Consider the following 16,707-nt stretch of genomic DNA (forward strand, 5'->3'; position numbering starts at 1 on the left):
AGAAAAATCATGACATTCTGCAGAAAAAGGGGGCCCCTCTAGCATTGGGTTAAGAGCATCAGGTAGCCCAGGAGAAGGACATAATTGCTAGGACAAAAGAAAACCAGAGCAGCTTGCCTCATTCCTGGGCCTAGGAAATCTTTGCATCACATTCTGGAAGATATTCAGTGCCCGGAAAGCTGCATGGAGAGTGTAATAACGAGGCAGGAGGCTCCGAGCTGAGGTCTGGATCTTTGGATCACCCAAGGAGGCACACAGGGACTTCTGTGGTGGGGGAAAACATACCCAATGAGAAATCAGTATATTAGTAGTTTAAAGCTCCTCCTGCTGGTAACTAAGTCTTAGGAGAGACATTTCAGCATTTGAGAACAGGGTGGTGGTGGTGGAATGCACGGAAGCAGGAAACTAGCAAATGATTGGGGGTTGGGGGAAAGGGATGGGGCCAGGGAAATGGACTCCAAAGAGCTAGAGCAGGACTTGGAGAGCTAGACTTGGTTCCCTGACCTGAGGTTCCCCAATCCTGGTCTGCATGGAACAGAAGTAAGTCTCTGGCTTCTTGGACAGGGTTCTGTCCCATCCCTACCTGAAGATGTCATGGATGAACTCAGGATCTCCTGCATACAAAGGAGGTGCTCTTTCAACGAGTTACTATCTATCTATTTATTTATTTATTTGGGGATTTCTAACCCATTCATTACTGCACATCTCTGGATGGCTTACAATAATCACCAAATAAATACAAAATAATAATAATAATAATAATAATAATAATAATAATAATAATAGGTTATTAATGGGGCAGCCCATCATAGCTCCTTGCATGTTGGAGAACCAAGGCTGGCTCCTCTAGAAGACCGCAGCCCTGATCTCTCTTTCCTAGTAAAGTCACACTGTGCATCCCCTATGGAAAATTCTCAGCCATGGCAATCAGATTGCTCAAAGTTCAGCCCACCCCTGTGAAATAGCTTGAAAGGCAGGATCGTGTTTCCCCATTCCTGAGATTTCCCTAGCCCAGAAATGAGTACATACAAAGGAGTATTTCTGAGGCATCTTGACTTGGGTGACGATTCCACCAGACTGGTAGGGAGAAAAGGAAGACGTGTCTCCAATTTCCAAGGTGAATCCATCTACACAGAAAGTATGAAAACTGCACTTTCACTGAGCAGCTCAATAGGTCTGGAGTCAGAGCAGAGCCTTTCTGTCCACTTGCCACCAATGCAGCTTCTGCAGTGGGGGCTCTGCATTTCCTTGGGGGTATCCTTAACCACCAGGCGCTCTCATCTGCTGCATTCACAACATGCGCCTAATGCAGTCACCAGGCATCCTTTCCCCCCACAACACTGCACCACACCACCCTTCCGGGAAATTCCTCCCTCAGAACTGTTGCTGGCCAAGCTTCCTGACACATCTCCCACCTTCGTCCTCCTGTTCCCTTCTGTACCCATTTTAGGTGGAGGCTGGAATAGCCCACAGAAACGCTCTGTAATTCCAAGCGAAGTGTCTGATTGCACCACTGCCCTGACACAGAATTTTACGAGAGTGGTGAAGAAGGGCAGGTGACACTCATAGTCCTCCCGTTTTTCTCACTGTTTCATCCTTCTACACTTTTCTTAGTGCAAAAAATCAACTAGGAGAAAAATACAAAATAGCTGTGTAATGCCTTCTGATTGCTAGTGCTGAGACTCATCTGCCTGGAAAGACCCAGCAGGAGAAGGAAACCAAGGGCCCATTACCTTTCGTTTGGATTGGGCGAGGCTCAGCACCATTTAGTTCTGTCATCCCCTTCACTTGTGAGAAAGTTACATAGTCGCCATCCATAAAGTAGTTGCCAAACTCTCGCTCATCATCACGGGCCACTGTTAATATGCCGGGGTTACCCTGTGGGAAGAGAAGAGATGTGGGGCAGTGAGTGGTCCTGGCTCAGGAAGACATAGGTCGGGGACTGCCTTAGATCCACTGCATCCAGGGGGTGATGGGGGCCCAGAAAGAGAGATGGGAGCTTAGCAGCAGTATGCTAACAGGTAACATTATGATATGATAATAGCATATATTTGTTTTGCATTGCATTGCATAATATTATATATAATATATATGATAACAGGTGGGTTTGCGTGGCACGGCAACCTACCCTGCAAATAACCTATGCTATCTGGGCGGTTCTCAGAATAACCCACAGTACACCTGACAAAGGACTGGGCTTGCCATAGCTTGTTCTCCACTTGAGTGCTCCGGCTGGTATCCCAGTATCCCTCACAGCAAAACCCATTTTGCCTCCTTGTCCCCATTCCAATCGCAACCCCTTTTGATTTGATGCACCTTTTTTCTTTTCCCCCAGAGCTTAAAAAAGCACAATTGAGGTACTGACAGTTCAAGTATGGAAACTGAGAGCCTTGGCTGGGCTGTCCTTGGGGGTATCTGATGTCCAAGTCCCAACCCTGGACAAACATCCCAGTGCAGGATTACCTATTACCTGGTCAAAATCCCATGTTATAAGTGACTCACTTGACAGTTAGCTGTCAAATCACCTTTTCCCCAAAAAAGCAGGCAGGATGATGATGATGATGATGATGATGATGATGATGATGATTACATTTCTATGCCGCCCCTTGCTGAAGCCTCAGGGCGGCTTACAAACACCATACAATACAATAAAATACAAAAATAACAATATAAAATAAATAAAAATATAAAAGAAGTCACCCTGGCCAGATAAATAAGCAAATATTGTTAACAATTAAAGTGACGTTTAAATAAAAAGGTCTTCACCTGGCGCCAAAAAACAAGTAACGACGGCGCCAGGCGGACCTCTCTGGGGAGTGCATTCCAAAGATTGGGCGCCACTGCAGAGAAAGCCCTCCTCCGAGTACCTACCCTCCTAATTTCTTTCATGGAGGGTTCCCGGAGAAGGCCTCTACCGCAGATCTCAAGGGGCGGTCGGGCATATATGGATGTAAGCGCTCCTTCAGGTAACCAGGACCCAAGCCGTTTAGGGCTTTATAGGTCATAACTAGCACCTTGAACTGGGCCCGGACTTCAATGGGAAGCCAGTGAAGCTGACGGAGGACTGGAGTCACGTGAACATAACGCCCCATCCCCGTCAGCAACCTGGCAGCTCTATTTTGAACCAATTGAAGTATCCGGACTGTCTTCAAGGGAAGCCCCACGTAAAGCGCGTTACAGAAGTCAAGGCGGGAAGTCACCAGCGCGTGTGTCACCGTCGCCAGGCAGTCGTACTCCAGGTAGGGGCACAGCTGATGAATCAGCCGAAGCTGAAGGAAAGCGCTCCTCGCCACCGCTGTCACCTGAGCTTCCAATGAAAGCTCCGGGTCGAGGAGTACTCCTAAGCTGTGGACCTTGTCCCTAAGAGGGAGTGCAACCCCATTCAGGACCAGGTTAAATCCACCCTCTCCGAAGCCCGATCCGCCAACCAACAGGAGCTCCGTCTTGTCTGGACTGAGCTTCAGTTTATTGGCCCTCATCCAGCCCATTACCTCGGCCAAGCACTGGTTCAGCACAGCCACTGCCTCACCTGGATTTGTGGAAAACGAGAGGTAGAGCTGGGTATCATCAGCGTACTGATGATTCCACAGCCCACACCTCCTGATGACCTCTCCCAGTGGTTTCATGTCGATGTTAAACAGCAAAGGGGACAAAATGGAGCCCTGTGGTACTCCATGGCATAGCTGCCATGGCGCAGAGTCATAGTCCCCCAGCACTACCTTCTGGTATCGGCCGTTGAGATAGGAGCAGAACCACTGCAAAGCAGTGCCTCCGACCCCCAATCCCGCTAGCCTATCCAGGGGGATACCATGGTCGATGGTATCGAAAGCCGCTGAGAGGTCCAGAAGAACCAACAGGGACGCATTCCCTCTGTCCTTCTCCCTGCACAGGTCATCGTACAGGGCAACCAAAGCATATTCAGTACCGTACCCGGGTCTGAAGCCAGACTGAAATGGGTCCAGATAATCAGTTTCATCCAAGAGTGCTTGGAGTTGTCCCGCCACCACCCGCTCCAACACCTTGCCCAGAAACGGGATGTTGGCCACAGGTCTATAGTTAGTGGCCATCTCTGGATCCAGTGACGCTTTCTTCAGGACCGGTTGGACTACCACCTCCTTTAAAGGGGCAGACACCCGACCCTTCCTCAGAGAAGCGTTAACCACTTCCAAGGTCCAGGTCCCAGTCCCGTGCTTGGAATTATTTATTAACCAAGACGGGCAAGGGTCCAATAGGCAAGTGGTGGGACGTACTCGTCCAAGCACCTTGTCCACATCATCAGGCCGCAATAACTGAAATTCATCCAATAATTCTGGACCAGACGGCAGCATTGGCGTCTCCCCAGAAACCTTTGATTCATTAGTGGTGTCCAGCTCGTGACGAAGCTGAGCGATTTTCTCCCTGAAATGCCTGGCAAAGTCGTCACAGCGGGCCTTTGAGGGTGGAACCAGATCTTCCTTAGGACCCGGGCGAACCAGGCCTTGCACCACTCGAAAAAGCTCCGCCGGACGGCATTGTGAGGAGGCAATGGAAGCGGGAAAAAAACTTCTTTTTCACCGCCTTCACCGCCACAGCATAGGCCCGATAGTGGGCTCTCAAGTGTGTTCGGTCAGATTCATCCCGTGATTTCCTCCATCTACGCTCTAGCCGTCTCCCAACCTGCTTCATCGCCCGCAATTCAGGTGTATACCAAGGGGAAGAGCGGGCTCTGCCCGGTGGGAGAGGACGCTTAGGGGCGATCGTGTCCACAGCCCTGGTCATCTCCCTGTTCCACAGTTCGACTAGAGCCTCGACAGGAGCACCAGTCTTGTCAGCCGGAAACTCCCCCAGGGCTTTCAGGAATCCATCCGGATCCATCCGGCTCCGGGGGCGGACCCACACCATCGGATTCGCACCCTTACAGAGGGAGAGGCCGCTCTCAAGCACAAACCTCACCAGGAAGTGATCTGACCATGACAGGGGAGTCAAACATAAATTCCTCACCCTCAGGTCACCCTCTTCCTGCCCCGTTGAGAAAACCAGGTCCAGAGTGTGTCCACGTTCATGGGTTGGGCCGGAGACATGTTGAGACAGCCCCATGGCCATCACGGAGGCCATGAAGTCCTGAGTCGCCCCTGTCAGACCAGACTCGGCATGGAGATTGAAGTCCCCCAGGACCAACGTCCTGGGGGTCCTCAACACCAGGTCCAAGATGGTCTCCATCAGCTCAGACAGGGAGACTGTTGGGCAGAAGGGTGCACGGTACACCAACAGGATCCCCAATCTGTCTTGTTCGCCCAACACCAAGTAGAGGCACTCCAGCCCTGGCCTCGAAGGGACCTGAAGTCCCGTGAGAGAGATGGAGGCTCGGTAAACCAAAGCGACTCCCCCTCCCCTCCCCTCTGGGCGTGAACAGTGCTGAACCAGATACCCGGGCGGGCACAGTTGAGAGAGGGCAACATCCCCCCCCCTCTCCCGCCCAGGTCTCCGTTATGCAAGCCAGGTCGGCCCCCTCATCCACAGTCAAGTCATGGATGAGGGAAGATTTATTATTGACTGACCTGGCATTGAGCAGCAGCACCATCAGGCCTGAGGGGTGGCTGACAAGGCTACCTGGCACCCTCTGGCTGAGGGCAGAACCAGAAAGAGGGACAGGTGTCAGCCATCTGTCCCTCCTTCTTCTATGCGGACATGTTAAGCCCCCACCGCTGTAACGTCCATTGCCCATGACCACGCCAATGGCAGCGCCCGCGTGCTCTCCAGGAAACATAAATGTCAGCATGGCCAGGGACGACGCCATGAAACAGATTAAAACAGAATAAGATTATAGAAGCAGATTAAAAAAAAAAAACCTCCCCCTTCCCTAACATTCAACCGTAGGTGGGTCAATTACAACAAGAGCCCCTGGCCAGCCCAGGATGCACTTCTGCACTTTCCTGAACAGCTAGAGTCTGAGAGAAAGGGGAAAATGTGCCCTGAGGACAGTCATGGCAAAAAAGAAAAAGATGAGGCACTTGCCATGGACAGCGTATAAATCTTACCACACCTTTTTGTGAGCAAAGAACCTTTGTGCCTTTGCTTTCCATTGACAGCTTGTCATTTGACAGCTATAAAGAGAAAGCAAAGAAAACCCCTGTTCGCAGTCTCTGAGTCAATGCCCACTGTTGGTACGTGATACACTTTGAGAATAGTTACCCCACCTGGCTGAAGCTTCCAATTCCCACATCTGCAGAACTGCACCTTTATGCAAGTGTGGCTAAAATTGGCTCGCAAAGCCTCCAGAATATTTGTTCACATTGTGTGCACAAATTAAAAAAACGTTTGCTGGCCACTGACAGCTCCTCTAGTCTGACAGAGTTCATGATCCTTGAAAGATCTTTTTTTTCTTCAAAAAGAATTAAAGAATCAAAAAAGCCTAAAAAGGGCCCGCTGTCACGGTAGGGACACACACCAGTGCCAGTTGCCCCACAGTGGTCTTGGAGTACTTGTAGGGTACTAGTGCTGGGGGTGCCCTAGGCAAGCTTGCAAGAGTGGCACCGGCTTTTTTGCTACTCTTGCCAAGTTACTTGCTTGCTTCTTCCCAATACCCACAGTGGAATTGGCCTGAGCCCTACAACAACCCACGGGCTGTCAAAGCAGCTTATTGCCTGTGAACAAGCCACTTTCAGGATTTGCTCTGGTCTCATGACATGAGAGCCCACTGTAGCTTTTTACTTGCAATGTGTTGTGAAAACCCAGTCATTGTGTAATGGTGAAAGAAAGTACCTGGGTGATGTGCTGAATTTCAGCAGAGAATGGTTCAGCCTCCGAAGGGTCACATACTATGAAGCGTTCTCCAAAGTCACAGAAAAGCTGCCTGAAGACCAAGGCAGAAGAGGTTACACTTCTAGTCCTTCTGCTATTTCATATGACTCACTCAACCCACTGCTTCTCCCTCAAAAGCACCCACCCTCCAAATCACTTTCATTTTCAGGATCTCCCTGCCCACAGAAGCTTCCTCTTGCAATGCCTTGTTGGCATGCTGCTCGCTGCTATGTGCTCTCAATTCCCTTCTCATTCTGCCCACAGTCACTGATACACACCGATCACCACAGCAACCCCCTCTCAGGACAAGGAAGGACCCACTCGGAAGCACTTACGCAGCCAGGCCTTTTGTGTCAGCAAGGACAAAGCAAATGTTGTTGGCATGGCAGAAATCATTGACATTCAGCTGCTCCTCCAAAGTTGAGTTGGTCAGGACCACAACCTGTAGCGAATGAAGAGGTTTACTGCTGGATAGAATTGTGTGTAAACTGCAGGAGTGCTATCTGACCCATAAGGGAGATAAAAACACAAGATAACAGAGGGAGCACTTTTCAAAGAGATGCTCTGTAGGCATTCATTGGCTGGATTCACACAACATGAAAAACCATGGTGGTTTTTTAAACCTTTATTGGTCTGTTGTGTTGTCCAGACCAAGTTGTGGTATTTCAGCATGGTATGTTTAGTCTCTAGAATCCATGACAAGAAAAAATGGTATGCTCTATGGTTTCTGTTTACCATGGCGACATCCAAACCTGGCATCATGGTTTCCATGGTCCTAGTATTCAACTACCACAGAGTACCCTGGAAAGAGCAGCCACTCTAGGAGGCTCTCCAACCATCTGGCCTCTTCTACCCATCTCCGCTTAGTAACAGATGTGTTGCTGCTTGCCCTGCTCCTGTACACAGCTATTCCTTCCCACTCCCTTCCACCTTCTCTGCTTTTGTCCAAATTTCCACCTATCATTTTCTAGGCTCAGAGACGTTCTTAGCACCACCAAAAAGAGCAACCTTGGAGTCGGCCAGTCTCTGCACTGGTATCTGCCTGCTGTTGCTTTTGCAGGTGCCAGTCTGAGTTGTCATGCCTTCTATTTTCCTTCCAAAAGTATCTAGATACTTGGACACATGCTAGCACGGGGAAGAATGATACAATAGGGAGGGGAGGCAATTAGACCATAGCCACGGCTTTCAGACACCACATCTATTCTTGAGAAAATAACCAGTAGTTTCTATCTGAAGAAATCCTTTAAAGAAAGCAATTTTTTTTTCATATGCTTCTGAAATAAAGATACACTTTATTATAGAAGAGTATTTCTTGATGAGAGGTTTTCATTTGGGGCTGGGAATACTTATCCAGGTTAGAATAAGGACTGCAGTGTATTCCAGTACTTTTTGTGGGGAATGTTCTGATAACAGTGTGGAAGAAGATTGAGCAGGGGCTCAAACATGTGGGAGTTTGTATTTTCTGGAAAGAGGGAGGAAGCCTGGCCTTCATGATCCAAAGGGGTTGAATGGGCACATGAATGGGAGAAATGAGAAACTAGCATGTAGGACTGGAGGATGCAGGAAATGAAGTTAATGGAGAAGAAATGCAAAGCAGGGACTGGCATGAAGAACTGGAAAGGTAAGAGCCAGTGCAGTGTGGTGGTTGAAGTGCTGGACTGGGGATCTGGGAGATCTGAGTTCTAATTCCCATTTTGTGGGAATAATTCAGCCATGAAAGTCGCTGGGTGCCTTTGGGCCAGTCACTCACTCTCAGCCTAGCTAACCTCATCAATTTGTTGTGAGGGTAACAAACACAGTGGAGGAGAACTATGTAATCTGCCTGGGTTCCTCACAAGAGGAAAAAAGGTAGGATATAAATGAAGGGTAATGTAAAAGAAATGTAAGATCAACAAGACAAGAAGGAAATAAAGGACCGATAATGGGATGTCAGAGAATTTTGGGGATTGAAACCAAGCCAAAAAGAAGGAAAGGGAGGTGAATGTAAGCCAGCATGGATGGATTCCAGAGGATGCCATCTCTGGGAATGGGTACTGCCTGGAGCATCCTGAATCAGGAGGGATAATATGGGGGAGCAGGGAGTGCCTGGGATATTAGAAGACAAAGACTGCTGGAGAAAGGGGAGTGTGGTGGGCTGTCAAAAAGACAAGCCTCCATGTGTGCCCATTAAGGTGGGCGTAGGAGACACTTTGCCTGGTGCAGGAAACAAGAAAATGCTGGCTGCAGGCATGCGCAGGGAGGCAGAGGGCCAAACCTGCCTATGCACATGCTCTCTGTGGAAAAAAATGCCTGGCGGGGCAGGGGGAGAACCAATGGATATGTTTACAATTCTTGCACAAATTCAAGCCTCAATAGTCTTCAGTGAGGGTCGAGGGAGATAGGCGAGACTGTGGGTAAAGATGCTTAGGCATGGAAAATGCAGCAAAAAAAGATGATTCCTGTGGGCAGTTCCATTTGTTAAAAGGAAGCTGTGGCTGAGGGAGACAAAGAAGCACTGGGAAAGGGAGACAGAGGGATCACCCAGGGAACTGTGCAGACAAGGGGAAAGAGGCAGGTGATGTAGGCCGGGAGCAATGCACTTCGGACTGAATTTTAGCCATGGTGACTTGGTGAACCAGATAGGATAGGAGCCAACAGTGGGGAGGATGGAAACCACAATCATACAGAAACCACCTCATCTATCTGTGAGACAGATCGTGATTAAAAAAACATGAAACATGGTAACCTTCAGGATTGCTCACGATGATGTGTGAACCCATCCAATGTCAAGCGAAGAGGAAGCCTGCTGCAAAATAGAACTACATATACATCCTAGCTGACAACATCCATGAGAAATTAATGGCAAGACCTCCCTCTAGTGTTTCAAGTGCAGTTTCAGAACAAAAAAGTAATAAACTATTGTGGATGAATCACCACCAACTGAACGCCATCAGAAACAACCAGACATCCATCTCCAGGGTAGGTATCTTGCTATTGTAGGGCAAAGAATACACGATCTCCCATTAGTTTAGATTGGATTAGAAATAGCACCCTGGTGCCATCCAGATGCTTGGGACTACAACCCCCATTGGTTCAGGCTGGTATGACTAGTGGCCAAAGATTATGGGAGTTCTAGTCCCAATCATCCGGAGGACATCACACCACTTACCCAACTTGAGATGTTCTATGAGGGATACAGAACTCTAGGCGAAGGACCAGATCGGTTCCCAAGTGACCACTCCCCCTTCCCCAGTCACTGATCACTGGGTGATTTTCCAGTTTTTGAGTAATTTCCCCCATTCTAAAAGACTGAAATGCTTCTCCTCAGGAAACAAAAACTTTAAGCTAAAATATGTTGGCATTTTATCGCTAGTCTTTTACCTTAGGCCATGCTCACCACTGGGACATGGCTCCAAATCTCCACAAGGGAATTTTGTCCTTAGCCAAAGAGGTTTGCGCCCCTTTGCTTCCTGGGGAAAGTGTTGATAAATCACCCCGTGGCGATTTATTTCTAGCATCGGTTAGTCCTGCTCTCACTTTGGTGAAATGGGACACAGTGCTTTGACCCTACCTTAAAAGAAGACAAGAAGCTTTCTGTCAGCTCCTCAACAGCCACTTTCACAGACACATTGCTGTTTAAATTGGCAAGGTGATGCCTGGAGACCTCTGCTCGGTTTTTCCCCACAACATTCTCTGATAGGTAGAACTGCAGAGACAAAGCAATGCTAAAATGATTCACTTGCACCAAGGTTAAGAGTGGGGGAAAGACTATACTGTTGTTATATGGAGGTACTTGATACACTTTGGTACAACTAAAGCTGTGTTTGCTCCTTTGTTGCCTGTTCTCCCACCAGATTAAGTACACTGGTTGAGAGCAAAACCAAGATTTGGACCCTGGCTCTGTTCCTCCATCCTCAAATATGTACTTAAAGTAGGATTGTCCCTCTATCTGCATTGGCACAGTATGACCAGGGCTGCTTGCATTCCACAGTTGCACCAAGCAAGCCTGGAACTGGGAACTGGAAGCAGAAAGTAGTGTTGTGAGATACCAGCCTTCCTTAGCTATTTTGCAAGATCAAGACTTATGGACTTCATTTTTAAAATTTATGAATTGCTCTTCATTAGAGAGAGGAGAATCAGCAAGGCTTGATCTCACTGCATTTTCCTAGCTTCCATATGAAGCCTCTGTTGCCTCATTCTGTTTCCAAATGTTATTTTGAAGAGGAGAAATGCAAGCATATTTAATGAAAGGAAACAACATTTTTATCTGTCTCTACTCTTCATCTACAAGACATCCTGGAGCAGTACAAACAATGTTATAAAAAGACAAGCGCAATGTCTCGAGTGCATGCTTGCAAAGATGTCCTTAAAAATGTGTGGGCACCACCTAGTGAAATTTAGAGAGCCAAAGCAACATTTGAGAGGGCTTGCAATGGCCAAACGGTACTGCCTAACACAGTCTTTGCCCCTTCTCATTGCTGTAAGAAACAGAATGATGCGGAATGTGTTACCTTATATTGGCCCATGTATCCCACTTCTGAGAGGCACTTTTTGTGGGGGTTATTCCTAACACAAGCTGGGCATGTTGCTACAGCAGGACTGCAAAGATACTACTCTAATGTTTACATTGACATAAACTGAGGATGTGGAACAGTAGGGCACAAGGTGATGAGTTTTAAAAGACCCTTTATGATCTACAGAGCCTAAGGAGACAGCAATTCTTGTCCGGCTTTTAATAAGAGACTCTTCAGACTTCCCAAAGTCTGCAACCTTGATTTAATCTCATGACTAGATTACACAATAACCAAGAAAACGCATGAACTACCTACAGCAATCTCATTGTAGCAATTCAGTGAGCCACAACCTGGGATCAAGTCATGAGTTCAGTGACTTACAACTTAACTTGGCATTTGGGGATATAAAAGGTAATTGGAACACCATCACAAAATTCTGCATTTCTTGGTATAACTACTTTACCAATTTATTTTTAGACAACTGGCATCCTCAGCCAGTGTTATCCCAAGGAACTAATGAGGGTAGGTTTACAGGAAAAAAGTATAGGACAACAATCTGGTAATGGAGAAATATATTTGATGTGAACAGCTTAGAACATAATCTTGGAGCATCTTGCACAGACCCAATATCAATGTTAGCAGTTCAGAGGCAAGACTACAAACACATGAGTTTGATCCAGACTCAGTCATACTCACAGTATACCCATTGTAATCAATGACATTTCAGGGAGTTGTGACTAATTCAAGTCCCGTTGATTAGAATTGGTCTACTCTTAAATATAAAACAGAGTCCAACATGCACATGCCTACATGTTTAGAAATAGCTAAAGGAAGTGTAGGGTAGCTATGATATATGTGTATGTGGCCTCAAGGAAGGTGACAACAACCTATGCCTACATATAGGTACGTGTGAGGGTGCCACACGGAGGTGGGTAGAGACCCATTTCCCCTGTGGAGGAAGGCAGGACACATTCCAATGGAGCAAAGCCAAGGTTCAATTTGGATGCCAGGAAGTACTTCCTGATGTTTAGGACCCTGAGAATATGGAATGGGCTTCCAAGGGTAGTTGAGGGTGTTCAAGGATAGGCTGGACATGCACATGGTAGACATGTCATCAGTGGAGCCTGCTGGAGCCAGGGGTCAGACTAGATGGCCTGGGAGACCCCTTCTGACTGGCTCTCTTTCTATGTTTCTAACAATAGTAGCATAAAATGCCACAGGATATGTCAAAAGTGCAAGAGGGCTCTATGCCTCAGGCTTCCAGATTTGCTAAGCAAACAGCGACTTGCAGTCATTGTGGTAGTTAAAGTGCTGGACCTGGAAAATCCAGGTTCTAGTCCCAACTCAGCCATGTGGCTCACTGGGTGACTTTGGGCCAGCCACTTCGTCTTAGCCTGACCCACCTCTCAGCATTACATAGAAACATAGAAACAAAGCAAGTCAGAAGGGGCTTCCCAGTTCTGTTCTGACTCCCAGCTCCAGCTGACTCTGTTCAAGACATGCCCACCATGTGGTTGTCCAATCTTTCCTTGAACACCCTCACCTGACATTTGACGAGTACTTCCTGATATCCAACCTGAAGCCTGGTTCCTTGAGGTTCGCCCCATTGGCAAGTGTCCTGCCCTCCACTGCAGGGAGGAACAGGACATGGCCCTGCTCCACATGACATCCCCCCACAAGCTGCTAAAAGATCCCCTCAGAGTCTCCTCTTCTCCAGGCTGTAAAGACCCAGTTCCCTCAATCTCTCCTCATGTGTCATCCCTCCCAACCTGGCTACCATTCTTGTGACCCTGCACTGATCCGATTCTAACCTAGCTATGTCTTCCCTATAATGGGGAGCCCTGGACTGGACACAGTACTCCACTTGTGGGTGTACCAGAGTTGTGTAGAGCGGTATCAACACCTCCCTAGAGGTGTTGTTGTGAAGATAAAAAGGAGCTATGTAAGGTGCCTTAAATTTCTCATAAGAGGAAAACAGGTAGGATACAAATACAATGTGGTGATGACAATAATAATAATAATAATAATAATAATAATAATAATAATAAACAGTATACCTGTGAGGAGAGGTCACTCCACTTCACATTGTCCTGGTCATGGAGCGTGACAGAGTTCACTCCTGCAAGAATAATATTCTTGGCAATCTCCACCCCCAGCCCTTTCATTCCAGAGACCAGCACGTCTGCCATGGACATCTTCTGCATGGCCTTATGGTCCAGCGTGTAGCTAGAAAGAACATCTCTATGTTAAGAACATGGTGAGCATGCAAAGCTTGCACAATATCACACCCCAACTTCACCTCCACTGTTTCCTACTGCTCCCCAGCCAAGTATTGGGCCCTGCCATCACCGATCCCACTCCCCATTAGCCACCTTAGTCCCTCCTTAGTTTTCTATTGCATCTCACTCTTCTTCAGAATCCTATTACTGCTTACTCTACAACCTGGTCAGACTACAGCAACCCTATCAGGCCCTCTGGTCCACATCCCTTTGGAGCTCAACCAGAACACCTCCTGCTTCCATGTCATATATCACAAGACTCACAGTTGGCGAGAGTACAGCTCCTCGTCGATCTTGGGAGAGCTCTTAGAGGTACTCATTCTGCTCCTGCCCATAAGAAACAAAAGACTGAGGTTTGAAACCAGGTTTTATGAAAGGGTACCTGCACCTCTATGAACTCACCCACCTAAGCATTAAGATCAGCCTCAGTGGCAGCCCCACCTCCTGAAGACACTTTTACTCCAGTCTTCATTGATTAATTATCATATTGTGTGCTTAAAGGATTTTAACTGTAGCTGCTTCTAAATTAATGTTCTTAATTTTTTTCTTATTTATTTCTATACTGCCCCTCAGTCAAAGTTCTTTGGGCAGTTCACAATAGCACATTTTTAAAAATAGAAAGTATACCATTAAAATGTATTAAAACATATAAAGGTTAACAATAAAAAAAATCAGAACCACATTTAAAACAGAAAAATATAATAAGCTGAGAAAAGCCCTGTCTAACAACTAGGAGGTCCCATATCTGTATGTCTCAAAACCTGTGCAAACAGTCTTGTTAGAACAATGGCTCAAAGGCAGGTTATAATTCTCTGAAAGAATTAATGAATTAATCTATTGAGAAAATTCCTTCCTAACTCTCCAATAAGAATATGCTGCGCTGAGTGCTATTAGGACAAAGTCGCTCAACACAAATCCTGACTGGAAGGCTCTGCCTTTGCTTCCAAGTTAGTGAAATTTGGATGTCAGGTCATATGCACAAGCTTGTGTGACAAGGAGGTTTCACACATCCATGTCTGACAATGGCAGGGCAATATGTTTGCTTGCCCTGGTATTAAAGTGAAACAGCAACCCCTCTGAATTTCAGGAGTGACTTATGCAACCAAAGAACAAGCAGCTCCCCAATACTATAAGTCACTCCTGAAATTCAGAGGGGTTGCTGTTTCACTTTAATACCAGGGCAAGCAAACATATTTTCACATTCTTGGGCTCTATAACTAACCTTAGATTCCCTAAGCACTGATTGGACCACAGATAACTGTTAGTCCCGTTTATGCCAAAATAAACATCAAGAAACATGAAACATATTCTAGTGTCTTTAATCTTAGGAATTATATTTAATTCCAAGCAGATATATGAATCCTACTTTTCACTGTTTTTAAAAATTAAGAAGCAATCTGTTTTAATGCAAATATTAAAGAATTCAGTTTTTCCTATATCATTTCTATTTTATGTTTTATCATATATGTCTAGGTACCTGTTTCTCTCTCTCTTTCCAGTCCTCTTTTTTTCTGTTTATTCTTCCTTACTCATCTTTTTTTTAATGGTAAGAAAATACAAAGGTAAATGATGGTAGTCATGGCTATGATCCATCCCAAGATGGCCCACCACCCCATTTTGGTTCCCCAAGACATTCAGGTGAAAACTATGTGGACCATGCACAGAACATGACTTAAAACAAAGGTCTGCAAATGAAGAACTGCTTGGGTTCAAGGGTGGAGTGTGTGCAACTGACCGGCTACTTCTAATATTTCATATTGAGTTGAACTAGACTTATTCAAAAGTAAATGTATAACTAAGCTTGAATTTGGATGTAGATTTCGGGCTATATCCAATATTGGCCTAACTTAAGTCCTATTCATTTCAGAAGATCTACTCTATGTTGGACTCACACTGGATACACCCCTTCCCATTTGGAATCCCTTCCAGGCACACTGTGCTACAGCCTACAATCTAGTTTTAGCTCAGCCCAAACCAACTGTGCAAGAAGAGGGTGCCCCTGAGAAACAGGTGTTTTGGACTACAATTCCCATCGGCCCCACCCAACACGTCCAGCGGTCAGGGGCTATGTTTGTTGTCGTTCAAAATACCTGGAGGGCTTCAGGTTGGTGACGACTGTCCTAGTTCTTAAGTGCCAGCACCAAACTCAGCGACTCAGCGGTCAGATCCTGCAATATGCCGCTTTCCGGATTGTTGGTCTGTAATGCTCCACGGGAGGCACAGCGGAAGGCTGCAGCAGCAAGGAAGAAGATACGTGCAGTGCAATGCTATTTCCAGAAAGCAATGGGAAAACCGTACTTGACTGTAGGACCCTCACATTAACCAGTCACAGGTGAAGATCTCACTGCTGCTGAGCAGTGTCTCTCGAACCCGTCAAAGCCGAGGACTCGTCCTCCCTCCCGCCGCGCAACGAAAGTGAAACCTAAAAGCATTTCTTAGAAAACGGAAGGGTCGGATTCCTTTGCATCAGTTTTGAACTAGGCATTCAGGAAGCCGAAGGCAGTGTTTGCAGCTGTTTGTTAGCACACATTCGTATTTTCTGCCCTGCCGCCAAACGGTGCTCGAGGAAAACCAACACCAGTTCTTCGAAATAAGACGCCGCAGCAGTAGCGCTATGGGCACTGGTAGCCCTGCAGCGGGAGGGAGGGAGTGCCTGTGAGCTGAGGAAGGGCCAAGCGTGGGCTGGCGGTTTTTTCATATTTTCACAAGTTACGGGTGCAATCCTGTGCAAATTTAGACGGAAAAAAGGGTCTACACCTGCCAGCGGGCCCAGCCAGCTTAGCCGGGAGGTGTAGGCGTTTTCCCTCTCTAAACTTGCATAGAGTTGCGTCTTCAATGGTGTGGGCGGAGGGTGCTGTTGCACTCACGTCCTGCACTTGGGATCCCACAGGCAGCTGGTCGGCTACTGTGTGAACAGAATGCTGGACTACAGGGACCTTTGGCCTGATCCGGCACGGCTCTTGTGTCCTCATGGGCGTACGGTCAAAAATAGTCGCAAGGACTTTGTCAACAATCCAGTAGACTTTTCAAAAAGTTTTCATGGTGCGCGGAGTGTACCTGTTAAGTCTAAAGATGCTTAGGGTGGCGTTGGCAGAGGAGCCACAGCTTCCCTCCCTCCTCCCCTTCTCGTTCCAGAGTGCACAGCAGGATGATGG

The 16,707-nt window shown here is 47.0% G+C and overlaps 1 protein-coding gene across 1 annotated transcript in view; it reads right to left on the minus strand.

The window, feature by feature from the left end:
• UBA7 (ubiquitin like modifier activating enzyme 7) overlaps positions 1-15,961 on the minus strand; it is a 43,271-nt gene extending 27,310 nt beyond the window's left edge. Inside the window, exons 1-9 of the mRNA XM_044451491.1 lie at positions 15,643-15,961; positions 13,817-13,879; positions 13,331-13,499; positions 10,331-10,465; positions 7,116-7,222; positions 6,742-6,832; positions 1,734-1,878; positions 1,030-1,127; positions 118-264 (exon numbers count right to left, since the gene is read on the minus strand). Of these exons, the coding sequence (XP_044307426.1) occupies positions 118-264; positions 1,030-1,127; positions 1,734-1,878; positions 6,742-6,832; positions 7,116-7,222; positions 10,331-10,465; positions 13,331-13,499; positions 13,817-13,872 (948 nt within the window). The 5' untranslated portion in view covers positions 13,873-13,879; positions 15,643-15,961. The remainder of the gene's footprint in view (positions 1-117; positions 265-1,029; positions 1,128-1,733; positions 1,879-6,741; positions 6,833-7,115; positions 7,223-10,330; positions 10,466-13,330; positions 13,500-13,816; positions 13,880-15,642) is intronic.
• Positions 15,962-16,707: the final 746 nt, after the last annotated feature.

Source organism: Varanus komodoensis, unplaced genomic scaffold (assembly GCF_004798865.1).
Source record: "Varanus komodoensis strain SLA01 unplaced genomic scaffold, ASM479886v1 scaffold6_2, whole genome shotgun sequence".
NCBI lineage: Eukaryota > Metazoa > Chordata > Lepidosauria > Squamata > Varanidae > Varanus > Varanus komodoensis.